Here is a 14,565-nt window from a genome sequence, read left to right as displayed (position 1 = left end):
AACCTAATAAAAAACACCTCAGTATTTTCTAAATTCCAAAATCACTCTTATCGTTCTCTCCAGACTCAAAAACTCCAAACCATTGCTGCATTTTCATTGAGCTCTAATGCTGGGTGTGGAAACCCTCTCCCTCAATCAGACCCTCACCCTCCCTAGCCCATAACTTGCTTTTTCCTCTTACAAATAACAAACTTGTCGCCTCATTGTGTTTTGTCCTCCTTTTCTCATCCCCACTCTCACCTCTGCTCTCTCCCATAGCCAACTCTATCCATTTTATAGAGTTTGAAGAAGAGGACTATAAGCACATACCAATAGAAAGCTTCGCAGAACCAACAAAGACAAGAAGATTTATGGAAAGCGGATGCAAGTGGTGAACCAGCGGCGGCAAGTATGAAGCAGGCAGTGGTTCAATGACGAAGATGGAGGAACAGCCGTCGTGAGGGCGGCTGGGTCTCTCTCTCTCTCTCTCTCTCTCTCTCTCTCTCTCTCTCTCTCCATGCACACCAGCCATATTGTGCACCTTTGTCTCCACCTTCCCATTCATGACAGTGTCGTTTCTGACGCACGCCATCGTCGCGTCGGGTAATTTTGCCATTGTGGAGGTCGTCGTCTTCCTTAGCTGGTTTTGTTTCCCATCACGTAAGATTGCCAGCGTCCAAAGTTCGTGTTCCCCATTCAGGTAGGTTGGTTCCTAAATCAGAAGCTCCAATTGCAGATCTAAAATTGTTGTTGTGAGTTGAATTTGTCATGGTTTTGTTGATGACCCTAGAATTTGGAATTTGTATAATTGAATTGTTAATTCTGGATCAGGAATTATTGACTGTAATTTTATTGATGATTTTTTTATATAAATCTGTTGTTGCCAAAGAGGAATTTGTATAGTTAATTGTTCATTCTATTTTTGCTTTATTCTGCTGCTTCTACTTCATTCTGTTTTTATTTTTGCTTAATTTGATTGTGCTGATTATGAGTTCTAATTATATGTTTTGTTTGTAATTATTTTGCTTGTAATTAACTGATTATGTTATAGCAAAAATTATGTTTTTGATTATGCTAGTATGGATTTATGTTGATTAGGGAACAAAAATAGAGATTTAACTAATTAGAAAACATGTTGGTATTGGAAGGGTGATGACGGAGGAGGAGGGTGAGGAGATGGTGGACGAAGTGGAGGGAGTGGTGAACGGTGGTGAGGGTGAAAATTATAAGTGTAGGGTATGGTAAATAAGTAAATTCACACTTCACTAACATTTTTTAGATGTTTAACGTTAGTAGGGACTTAATTTAAAAAAAATGGTATAGAGACCCAATTGAAAAGAAATAAAGTATAGAGACTCAATTGAAAATTCGATAAAATTATAGAGACCTATAGAGTAACTAAACCTATCTAAATTTATGCAGCAATGAACCCATGGTCATCAGACTTTTCGACCGTGAAAAATATTTTGATTCTACACCTGTGTGGATAATGATCTAGGGGCCGAGCATTTATTACTATCATGAAAATGTAATGATGAGAATAGCTACGACTATCAAAAAATCCGATCAAGGTTAATCTTGCCACTAAATTGGTGGATAGAGAAAAATATGCTTGAGTGTATACAGATTAACTTTAGCATTCTTATAACGCGTAAGTTCGAGGTAGATGGATTCTTGTAAAATATTGAGTACAAAAATTTTTATTTTGATATGTGACAAGTGGCCGATTGAGGAGGTGATGTAAGGAAGAATCAATGAATTAAGGTTAAGAGGAAGAAAAAGAGCAAATGTGACATTTCATCCTAGACTGGCTCTGCTGGAAAAGATGTTGATAAAGCCTCTTATTCAAACCTCGAGACTCGGACTTGAAGCAAATCAACATGGATCATGCGCAGTCGAAGTTTGGTACTAATCTATGCCCAATACTAAAGATAGAAATTATCTGATAGGGTACTATAGTGGAAAGTCAGGCAACTACATCTCATTTGATGTTGCAAACTCTTTTGTGTGGAACAAATAAATAATAGAGGCCAACATTTCTTAATAATTTTCCAGCGAAAGAGTTTATGTTAGGAAAGGTGCAAAGTTCTAAAAAATCTACCAGGTATAAAGATGGAGAAGTAAATCCTCTAAGGGCCAGTGTCGCACCTCTAGTGATGCAATATCATTAATCATAGACTCTTATCTCTCTTTTCAAGCAATGGTTTATGGATCATGACAATATTATTGGTTGGAATGTGAGAGAAGTCAGTAGCTAATTGGCTCATGTTTATCTCAAACAATTGGTAACAAATTTTAAATTCTCTATTTTTATTGTTTTAGAAAATCAATTGTTCTTTCCAAAAGTTGCAATTATTCCGGCACAAACTAAAATATTTTTCTGTTCATATTGAAAAAGTACAAGAGCACACTAGTAGTATTTGTGTGTTATCTTTTTGGTTGAGAATCATACACTATTATTGATACTTATTATCAAGTTATTTGTGTTGAGTTTTCACATGGTAATTTTTGTTGGGTTTGTGTGATGGTTTATGCTAGCCTGATTCCTAGTAAAAGAGAAAAGGCTTGAAAATTCTTACCTAATTTTTTCAATATTTACCTTAATTTTTGGATGGCTATTGGTAAGTTCTACTCTCACCAGAAATAAAAGAAGATAATTTCTTACACCAAAAAACAGATAAATTTGAAGAGATGATGTGGAAGTACAATTTTTTATACTCTGGTGTTATGAGCTTTCAGTTCACATGGTTTAAACATATTCCAAGAAATAACTACATCTCTAAGTGTTTAGATCATGTCATGGCTACAAACTCCTGATGTTTAGTTTTTCTTAATGGTTATGTGAAAAATCTGGCTAGGTTCCATTCTAATTATTATCTTAACGTTACTTCGCTGTCAGAGTTTGAAAAAGGTTAAAGGTAATAGGCTTTTCTAGTTCTAAGTGTGTGTTTGGATTACCGTTTGCAAACGGAGGTTTGTATAAAATTGATTTTGTAAAAGTGATTTTCATCAAAAGTGAGTTAGTATTAACGTGGTTTATGTTTGGTAATTTTTATTCAAAATGGATTATAGTAAACTAAATATTGTTTGGATTACATTATTCAAAATCACTTTTAGATAGAAAATTACAAAAAAAGACATGAGTTTAAATAATTATTTTATGTTATCTTATAATTTTATTTTAAATATTTAAATAAATTTTAATATTTTTTTAGTATTATCAGTATTCTTTAGTACTCTAATAGAATTAATAGAATCATAATACAAAGTAAAAAAATATTCTATACAAAAAAGAAATAACAATAACAGTAAAAGAACTCATATAAAAAAACAGAAGTTTTATAAAAAATAATATGCATAAGAAAGTATTAAAAAGATATATTATAAAAAAGAAAATAATAAATATATGAATAATAAAGGGTATAATTGATACATAGAACATAAAGTTTAATCCAACGTGAAAAGCTGAACGGAAAAGCTAGAATTTTTAGCTTTTGGTAAACGTGGGTTGAAGACAAAAATCACTTCTACATTTACAGAATAAAACCATTGCCAAACATGAAGATGAAGCGTTCAAAGAGCTCAAACGAGCTTTTCTCTTCTCCAACGTAAATCCAAACACACCCTAAGTAGTTTGGACATCTCACCCCTCTCTCAAAAAGTGTTTAAAAGGCTTGAAAGAAAAGTAAGTCGCATACTACCTACTCTTTGGCTGAACATAGAGAAGTTATTATTTTTGTTAAAAATGTGTTTGAGAATATTTTTAATGAAAAATGCGTTTTAAAATGGAAGATTAATTTAATTTTCTGACACAGCAAATAGAGCGAGTTGATGCTCTCTTCCTTAAACAAAAAAATTAAGAATTTCGGTTAATATATTTTACTTTTCTAATGCAGGAAGAACTTTTTTAATTTTATAAGTAATTTAAAAAATATTAATAATTTTTTTATATACAAATTGTTATTTTATGAAATAAAATAAAACAAATAAACTTTTCTTAAAAAATAAGTTAGAATACAAATAAAAAATAATTAACAATAAAGAGAAGTAGTTTTTACAAAAAAATTTTGGATAGTCGAATCTATAGTTTTTAATAATACGAGGGATCAATTGCTTTCTCAATTTAAGTAAAAAAAATCAAAACAAATATTTATTTTCTAAAATCAATAAAACATACATTAAATATCTTTTTTTTTTTGTGAGAAACACTCATGTGTAGTATTTTGTTATGTTTTTTTAAACATTTGTTATTATCCATTTATATTAGTTTTTAGTAATTAGATTTTAACGATTATTAGAAAATATTTTAATAAAAATAATTTAATATAATTTGATTAAAATTTAAAATTAATAATTTTTTTAATATTTAATTAGTTAACATTATTTTATATTTAAAATTCTAAAACAGTATTTGATTTAAACTAATAAAATGTTAAATTTTAATATAAATATTAAAATTAAATATGAGGTCATTTTATTCAAATTGGATCAATTTATTATTTTAAAAAATTAAATAAAATTAAGTAAAATTAATAAAAAATAATTAAATAAAGAGATAAATATTAAATCGATATCAAAAAATTTTATCGATGATAAGATAATAGATTATTTTAAATTGATTTTTAATAAAAATATTTTTTTAAAATATCTCAAATAAATTTTAAATTAAATATAAATATTTTATTAAAAAATACCTTTTCTATTAAAAAAGTCAATCTAAATTAGCACGATATCTGACCTCTCAAATAAAATTGAGAAAGAAAATTGCTTCAAGAACACCGACGTTCTTAATCCTTATTAGATCCTCTCTCTCTCTCTCTCTCTCTCTCTCTCTCTCACACACACACCGAGGCCTCTCCCCAGTTTCGCCGCCAACACCCTTCTTTCGCCGCCGCTCTGACCTCCCCGGCGCCGGTGTGTTCTCTCTCGTGCCGCTAGGGCATCCTCTTGCGCTCTCTCAACTTGCTCCTTCAGGGTTCGCTTCCTCCTTCGATCCCCTATCTTTTTCTACTTCGACTCCAATATTTAAAGCCATTTGTTTACAATTCAATCACCGTTTTTTCAATTTAACGCCAATATGTTGCATATCCATCTCTGGAATACCATAGATTAGAAGTTTTTAATCACCTGCACTTTGTATTAGGTTTAAGTTTAAGAAGTTATTATTGTTGTACTGGTTATGGCGTGGTGGGTTTTGAACACGGCATTGCGTTTGTTTATTTATTTGTTGAATTTTTGGAACTGATTGCATACTCTATGATTTAATTGCTTAAACTTGTTTGTATTCTCACTTGAGCAGGGAATCAGTTTTTTGCCTGAAACATGTCTGGGGAAGAGGAAGAAAATGCTGCCGAACTGAAAATTGGAGATGGTAATCGTGTCCTTTCTTATTTTCTTATTATATATTTTTTAATGAGATTTGATTTGAACTTGAGCTAGAGGAGACAAGTAAGATAAGGTTAAGATTAGAAGAATGCTGTGTGATTCTTGTGTGAAAATGCTGTAAATAGGAAATTATGAATTACTCAACAAGATACAAAAAAGGATAGTAAGTGGTAACCAAGACAGGAGTTAGAACATGTGATGCATGATCTATAGGTTTCAAAGATGGGAAAGAGTACGTGCAGGCTTATACACTGTAGGAAAGGTTGACCAAAGACTTGGAACAAGTCAAAGCAATAAAGATGAAAATAATACAGTCATCAAAAGAGGATGAGATAGTTATTAGTTATTTTAACAAATTGTTAATGGTGATAGCTACTTGCGGAAATTTGATTGGTTCTTCTAATGCTTTTATGTGTTATTGCCTGAACATTTTTGGTTGGTATATATGGTATCATAGCATAAATTTCATTCTGATAAAGTAGGTTTTTTTCCCTCCAGATTTTTTGAAGGCGAAGTGTTTGATGAATTGTGAAGTTTCGTTGATTCTTGAGCATAAGTATGAGCAGCTTCAACAGACTTCTGATGATCCCATGAATCAAGTTTCTCAGTGAGTGAAATCCTTTATCTTTCTGATGGGTGGGTTCAGCATAAATATCGGTTATGTAGTTCCTTTTTAGGGTCTTGGAACTGTCATGGCATTTACTGTTGGAATTCCATTATGAATAGACTGGATGTTAGATGCTCAAGTTTTTATTTGTAAAGAAAAACAACACTACCTCATGATTGGTTGCGAAAACAAAATAGCAGATGGCCTATGATTTTTATTAATCACCAATTTAACTATTGGAATAAGAGCACTTAATTGCTCCATACCATTACAAAGCACTTTATTTTTACACTTTTTTAATAATTTCCCTGTACAAAATTGATATCTTGCCAGTATAGACTTGACAAAATTGAAATAGAAAAGGAACAAAGTTGTTTAAGATATTTGTCATCATATGGTATTAATTTTCTTTTTTGACATTTTCAGGGTATTTGAAAAATCATTGCAGTATGTGAAGCGCTTTAGCCGCTACAAAAATCCTGATGCTGTTAGACAAGTCCGAGAGTATCCTTCAAAACTGAGTTGAAAAGCCTGCGTGCTGTTTCTTCCTTAATATATACATTCAATCACATTATGTTGTTCATCTTGTGTTTGTTAATGATGATTGACCTAATTTTGTTTCATATACTGACTGAACTTTTCTATTATCTTTCTTGATTTTTTGAATTTTCCTTAGAGTAGTATCATTTTATTTCTTCTCAGCTTTAGTCTTTCTAAAAACAAAAATTATTTTATTATAATTTTTGTAAGAGGAATTGTGTTCATTGTTTGATAAATTAAGGTCTATTGTATTTTAGTTAGTACACCTTACAGAAAAGTTTAGTGTATAATCCACTTTATGGAGTTGAGAACTAAGAAGCTTGAAACTTTAAAAGCATTGCATGAGGATTGTGAATTTGTGACGTGTTTGGTGTGTGTGTGTGTGTGTGTGTGTGGATTGTGGAATTGTGACGCTTTGCATTAAAATTGTGAATTTGTGATCTTAACTAATGTACAGAATTCTTGCACGATATCAATTGGCTGAATTTGAGGTAATATCTCTGTTCCCTTTATGAAGTCTGTTTAGGAACCAAGTTTCACATTTTGCACATCACGATATATGAAATCTGTGTTTACTTGAATTTGTTGCAGCTGTGTGTCCTTGGTAATCTCTGCCCAGAAACTGTGGAGGAAGCTATTGCTATGGTTCCATCTATAAAGGTAGTAGTCATTTGTTCCATCTATAATCATATTATAAATATATCCTCTTCTATAAAGGTAGTAGTCATTTGCCCAGAAACTCCTTTGGGTAATCGGAAATATCCTTCCTTTTCTCTTCCTCCTTTCATCGTCGCCCCTCTAAACACGGTCCATCAGATAAATTGTTCCGTCTTTAGTTGCTATGGAATTACAAGCGTCAAATATTTTTCCCATTGGACATGGCTTACATCTATTTCCTATTATGCAGAATTAATAATCAGTGGTTATTGATTTTTCTCCTCTCAAATGTTTGTTGATATAAGGTTTTATGCATTTGTTGAAGATAAAAATAGGCCAAATAGTTGATTGAAAAATTATAGGCTTGCTTAATTAGGTTTCATGAAGATGCTAAGCATGTTTCATCAACCTAAAAGCAATTGTTACGTTAATGTTGCAGACTAGAGGAAGGGCGCAGGATGATGAAGCCATTGAGAAAATGTTAAATGACCTATCGTTGATTAAGAAATTTGAATGAAAATCTGTTCCAATTGGCAATAGATCTCAGTTACCCCCTTGTCAATGCACAATGTTGATCATGGCGTAGTTTTGCTGTTACTGCATATGGTATCACTTGACCTATGTCGAGCAAACTTTTTGTAATTTACATTATGAAACTCATCACTAGTAATTATAGGCTATAGCTATTTTGTTTTTACCGTGGATCCTAATCCTATGGTAAGTGGAGTGATTGAATGACCCTTTTATAATATATATAGATTGCCCTACTTTGTGTAATTCGTTCCTGATTCTCGTCTTATAGAACTTCGTTTCGATGTCACGTTACTAAAGTTGACCCTTAATATTTACAGATTTGTCTCACATACTTTTAATTTCTGCATACCTCATTTCAAAGCTTAATTTCTTTACAGTTGCTATCGAGATGATCCTTTATTTTCAACTCTTATGCTTCATGAAACACCAGAAACTAATTGGCTGTATCGAATAAACAAAAGGGTATACAAAAAATGCATCCAATTATTTTGGCACTCGTACAAAAATGTCCCATTATCGATAAAAATATATTCAAATAATTTAAAAATACGTTAAAATACTGTCATGATAAAAAGACCTATTCTGTTAATAGTACTTGTGTAGAATGTTTAGTTTGTCACGTCACTTTTTTTGTTAATGTAAAAACGTTTTGATTCGCGAATGTGTATTTTTTTCATATTTTTAAATAAGAGGTAATTACCAAATCAGTACTCGAAAGATTCAAACACTGATATTTTGGTACCTCATTATTGTTATTGACAAAATAGTCTTTAAAAGATTTTAAAATTTGACAAGGAAATTTGACAAGCATATCCACGAGTTCATTGGAGAACATTTTCGGCAAGCACAGTACTGATGTGGCCACTGTATTTTGGTGACTTGGCAAACCACCTCCAAAGTTCCCTCTTCAACGTACACTCCCTCCCCTTCCCTCTCCCTCCCTGTCACAGCTCCCATCCCCAACGCACACTTCTCCTCAATCGCAGTCCCCGCCGCATCACAAACCCCTCCCCAATGTATACTTTTCCTTCCTCCCTCAACACCACCATTCACAGCAACAACAACTTTAACATCAACAGCAACAACAACCTCCACTACTCCCCCTTCTCCAACGCACACTTTCTTCTCCCTCCCTCAACACCACCATTCAAAGCAACAACAATCTCAACATCAACAGAGTTGTCCCAAATCATGAATTGTCCCAAATTTTTAGGTTAAATTATTATTCAAAAAGATTAATCACAATAAAACTCATAGAAAACAAACAAATTTATATACAATAACCAAAATAAAATAAAATAAAACTTAATACAGACACCACCAAAGCAAGAATAGAAGAAGAACACTAGACACAGAGGGAACACGACACGATGGAGCCAAGATGGAACCCAGACAGAGGAGACACTGTGGTGAAAAAGGAATTAGAATTCAAAGAGGCAAGAGAAGGGGATTAGGATCTAGAAAGGGAGATTTTGGACTGAGGAGGGGGAAAGTGCGTTGGAGATAGGGGATTAGGGTTAGAGAGGGGGAGGGAAGGATTAGGGTTGGGGAGGGGGAGAATGCATTCAGGAAGGGGAAGGGGGGAGTGCGTTAGGAAGGGGAAGGAGAAGGAGAAGAATTAGGGTGGGGGAGGGTATTTGCCATGTCATGAAAACGCAGTGGCCATGTCAGTACTGTATTTGCCGGAAATGTGCTTCGGTGAACTCGTGGGTACGCTTGTCAAATTTTAAAATCTTTTAAGGACCATTTTATCTATAACAATAGTGAAATACCAAAATGTCAGCATTTGAATCTTTCGGGAACTGATTTGATCATTACCTCTTTAAATAATTTAAAGATATTTTTGTTGATACCAAAATTTAGAGACATTTTTGTCATCAATAAAATAATTTAAGTATATTTTAGTGTTACAAAATGACTAATAGTCATAATTATAATTAAATTTCGTAATACAATCAAATTATGTTCACATTTATAATCACAATATGATTTAAATAGTAATAACTTATTAAGTATGGTTTAATTTTTTTTTAAATTTATTAATATTTAGTCTAGTATAAATAAAAGTTCAGTCCAACCTAAATATTAATAACTTTTAATATCTAAAAAGTAACAATATTAAAAAGAACAAAAAAGATTATGTTTCACTTTTATGTTTAGCAATTTTTATCTTTCTAAACGCAGAAATGATTCTGCCTCTGAACGCACGTTTAAGAGAAACTAAAATTTGTAGCTTCTTTGTTTTACATTCATGGATGTTGATTATCCTTGTAAAATTTGGTAAAAATTTTTTTTTTTTTTACTAACCCTACTCTTCTTTTTCTTCAATAAAAAAGATACCAATAACTATTACTTTTACAGTAGTTTTTTGTAGTTATTCCTACTTTTTCTTTGTAGTTATTTCTACTTCTTCATAGTTTTTTCGTTCCAACTTTTTTTCATCAAAATCGTTCAAGTTTGTTTCAATCACTAACAAATTGAATATTTTAATTTTTTTATTATTTTTAGTTTTCATTTTTATATTTTAATTTTTATGTTTTTTTATTATATTTTTATTTATATAATAAATATTTTTATATTATTTGTGTAGTGTTCTGATTTCTCATGTTATGTTTTTATGAGTTTTTTATCATTTACTATATTATTTTTTTATATATTTTTTTATGAATTTTTTTTATTGACTTTATTCATATGATTTTTTATTTATTTTATTGTATTTCTTTTATTCATATGACAAATATTGTTGACTTTTTTTTATAGGTTCTGATTTTTCAGATATTTTATTAATTTTTATGATATTTTTATTATTTTTTGTTCATATAAATTTTTTTTATTCTTTACTGAATTGTATTTATGTTGTGTATGAAATTTTTTTATTTTTTATTTAATTTTATTTATATGAATTTTATTCACTTTTTATTGTATTTTTTTTGTTCATATGATAAATGTTGTTGATTTTATGAAATTTTTATTATTTTTTATTTGTATAATTTTTTTTATTATTTGATATACTCTATTTTTGTTTTGTATTAATTTTTTTTATTTTTAATTCTTACTTTGTAAAATTTATAATTATAATTATTATATACTCCGTTTGTTATCAAGATTTTGTATAATATAAATTATGGTCCTATATAAAAAAGGACAAAATAAATAAAAAATTAATTATAAATAACAATAGAGTCATGAATAATGAAAATTTATAATTCAAAATAATACTAAATTAAAGAGTACTAACCATACCTAAAAATTATAAAATTTTTTTGTGTTTGACATTATAAAATTTATAGTACTCTCTTTCATATTTTTATTTTTTATTGTATTTATTTTATTTATATAATAAATATTTTTTTATATTTTTTTGTTAGTGTTCTGATTTTGCATGTATATAAAAAAGTTATCTAAATTGATGTCTCTTTTAGTAATTTTTTATCTAAAAATAATTTTGAGTAGTATATTCTAAACAATATTTATTTTACTATAATTAATTTTGATATAAAGATTGCCAAATATAAATCAAGTTAACCCAAACTTACTTTTCATCAAAATCAATTTTACAAAATAAATTTTATGCAAACTCCTTGCAAACTATAATCCAAACACACACGTACGTCCAGTCTCATCCTAACAAATTATGTTACGTTATTATGTTAAAATATGTTTTTATTTTTTTTTAAATATTATTTTTCATAATGAACATATTATGAATTGTGTTGAATTGATTATTTCATGATGATTATATTATGTTTTAATTGGTTAAGTTTTTTTTACTTACAAAAATTAAAAGAATATATAAATATTTGCAGGTATCTACCTTCTCTAAAGGAATATCTAAAGATAACTCGAGAGGAAGATGGAAAGGAGAGGAGAGATATTTTTTTAAATAAGAACGAGGAACATAAAAAGGAGTATCTGTCGCACTCTTATAAGTACCCATTACCCTGCTTATAACAGGCAACGGAGATCTAGAGCCAATTTAAGTGGGAACGCATGGACTTTGTCCAAATTTTTTGTGGTGACTGAACTTTATCCAGATTAAACTTTAAAAAATGAATCCTGATCGATTTGAGACTCTCACATTAAGTTTAAATTTAAACTAATCTTACTTGCTTGGATCTACTTAAGTATATTTTAAATTAGTATTCTTTTTTTCAAAAATAGTAGGTTATATTTTATTAATTATTAAAAAATAAAATACAAAGATGTTAAAAAATAGGACAGCGTAATAAAAGGTGGGGTCGTAGGGATTTCTTAAAAACACTACACTGAAAGTATTCATCCAATGGTGCGTAATCAAAAAACGAAAAAAATCTTAAAAAAGAAAAAATGATAAATTAAATTAGTATTTTAACTTTTAAGTCATTACTATAATAAATACTATACTATTAAATATTATAACCATTTAATATATATAAAATTTTGGATATACTTACCAAAAAAAATTAATTTAAGTTAAAAAAATTGTAATTATTTTTTCTCTCTTTTAGTTTAAAATATTATTTATTAATATAATAAAAAATAAAAATAACAATAACAATAACAAATAATTATTCACATTATTAAAATAAATTATATTACTACATTCATGATATTATATATATCTAAGATTATTATATATGATAAATAATTATTTGATACTTTTGTAATAACCATATAATTAATTTATGTATAAATCATCTAATCTTTATAACATATAATATATTGTATAATTTTTTTTCTTTTCGTATAGATATATTAAGATGTCATTAATATTATTTTGCATACCAAATAAACAACTTAAATCATTATATAAGACAATAAATATAATATGCTATTTTTTTAATTATATTAGTATTAAAAAATATTTAAATAGTATAAACTAATTTTTTTTGGTAGAAAATAAAGCAATAATAAAAGTTATTAACTAAGTTAATTATATAATTAAAAAATTATGGATCATTTTTTAAATAATAAAAATACTATTTTACATGCTACAAATTTTATGGAAATAATTTTAAATAATAAATTAATTCTCAATAAATTACATATCAAATATTATTATATAAGTATTAATTATTTTAAATTAAATTAATTTATATTCATACTAAAGAATATTTATTTAGGATTATAATTTAAATTCCTGTACAAGACACGGAAAATAAAACTAATTATAAAAATTAAAAGTGAATAAATTTTGTAATTATGGTTATTGTTAACGGACAAGTCATTCTCTAAATTTTTACTCTAAATAACTTAATTTATGGTAGGTCATTTTGTCATATTTTAAAATTTTTTGAAAATTACTTTGTTAATAACAAAAATTAAATATCATCTTATCAACGATCAGGGGTGGAGTTAGATGAAATATTAGAGGGAATCAAAAATATTTACATAAGAAAATAAGACTAAAATAAAATTTTAAGAGGAAACTAAACTAAAATTTACATATAATTTATATGTAAAAAATTAAAATTAGGAGAGGTCATTACCCCCTTTCAATGTATGTAACTCCGTCCCTGTTAACGATAAAATCTTTTAAATACCGAATTGGTATTTACTTCTTTTAAGAAGAAGAGTTATTCAAATCAAATCAAGCACATATTATATTCTGTGGTAGTAGGCTATATAAAAATTATGTAGTATCTTTCACTAGTAGTTTATGTGAATTCAGCAATATATATATATATATATATATATATATATATATATATATATATATATATATATATATATATATATATATATATATATATCTTTCACTAGTAGTTTATGTGAATTCAGCAAAATATATATATATATATATATATATATATATATATATATATATATATATATATATGAGATGTATGTGTTTAAAGGAAAAAACTATTTTTAAACACAAGATTGATTTTTAAATAAAAAGTCAGTTTTTATATAAAAAATAATTATTTTTAAATTAATTTTATTTTTATGATCGGTTTATTAATTCTATAATTTGATAATAATTATTTTTATTATTTAAAATTAGTTGGATTTATTAACTTAATTCAAATTTCTAATGAATCAAAAGTCAGGATTGATCCTTAATTTATGTTTACTGTTTAAAAAGAGATTTCAGATTCACTTTAAAATAGCGGTAGATAAAATTAAAGAAAAATTAAATGGATATAGATAAATTAGTTGCTTTTGATTAGATTTGATACAAATTAATTTTTTTATTTTAACTTAATTTTGACTTTGATTTTGTTGGACTAAAATTAATTTTATCTTTAAAACAACAACAAAAAAAATTTATACGATCATTAAATTATATTTAAGAATATAAGAATAAAATATTTTTATCACTATCAAATAAAAAATATTATCTATGAATATTTTGATTAAATATATAGCATTTTAAATTTTAACTGAAGTCTTTTTAAAAATCATAATTAAAATCTGAAATACAGAATTAATTTATAAAACTAATAATTATTTAAAAAAATTTTAGATATATTTTAAGAAAGATAAAAGTTTTTACTTTATTTCGTTTATATTTTGACACATCATTAATTTAAAAAAAAAGTTGATTTAAAAAATAGTTTTAAATTTAGAAAATTTAAACTTAAAAGATAAAAATAACGTATATTATTAGGGTTAATGTTCAAATTCGTCCCTGAAAGATCACGTGATCTTTATTTTCGTCCCCCGAATGATTTTTTTAATCAAATTAGTCCCTGAAAGATAAACTGTTAGTCAAATTAGTCATTCCGTTAATTGAATGATGATGTGTTATGTTAAGTGCCACATGGCATGATGACGTGACACGCCACGTGGCAGGTCAGTAACACGTGACATGCCACGTGTCACTTGACATATAAACAAGTTTTTTATTAGTCAAAATAGTTCTTCCATCAATTGAATGA

General features: G+C 27.9%; 1 protein-coding gene and 1 long non-coding RNA gene across 2 annotated transcripts; both read left to right on the top strand.

The window, feature by feature from the left end:
• Window positions 1-31: 31 nt before the first annotated feature.
• Window positions 32-2,215, top strand: LOC140175293 (uncharacterized). Its single transcript, XR_011865521.1, has 2 exons — window positions 32-679; window positions 1,700-2,215. It is a non-coding gene; the product is annotated as an uncharacterized lncRNA (long non-coding RNA).
• A 2,490-nt stretch (window positions 2,216-4,705) lies between these two features.
• Window positions 4,706-7,945, top strand: LOC112710630 (DNA-directed RNA polymerase II subunit 4). Its single transcript, XM_025762939.3, has 7 exons — window positions 4,706-4,954; window positions 5,279-5,350; window positions 5,863-5,971; window positions 6,398-6,475; window positions 6,969-7,002; window positions 7,103-7,171; window positions 7,608-7,945. The coding sequence occupies exons 2-7, from the start codon at window positions 5,302-5,304 to the stop codon at window positions 7,683-7,685; spliced, it is 417 nt and encodes a 138-aa protein (XP_025618724.1). The 5' UTR covers window positions 4,706-4,954; window positions 5,279-5,301; the 3' UTR covers window positions 7,686-7,945.
• The last annotated feature ends 6,620 nt before the right edge of the window (window positions 7,946-14,565 follow it).

Source organism: Arachis hypogaea, chromosome 9, assembly GCF_003086295.3.
Source record: "Arachis hypogaea cultivar Tifrunner chromosome 9, arahy.Tifrunner.gnm2.J5K5, whole genome shotgun sequence".
In the NCBI taxonomy this organism is placed as follows: domain Eukaryota; kingdom Viridiplantae; phylum Streptophyta; class Magnoliopsida; order Fabales; family Fabaceae; genus Arachis; species Arachis hypogaea.
This window is presented reverse-complemented; position numbering and strand designations above follow the sequence as displayed.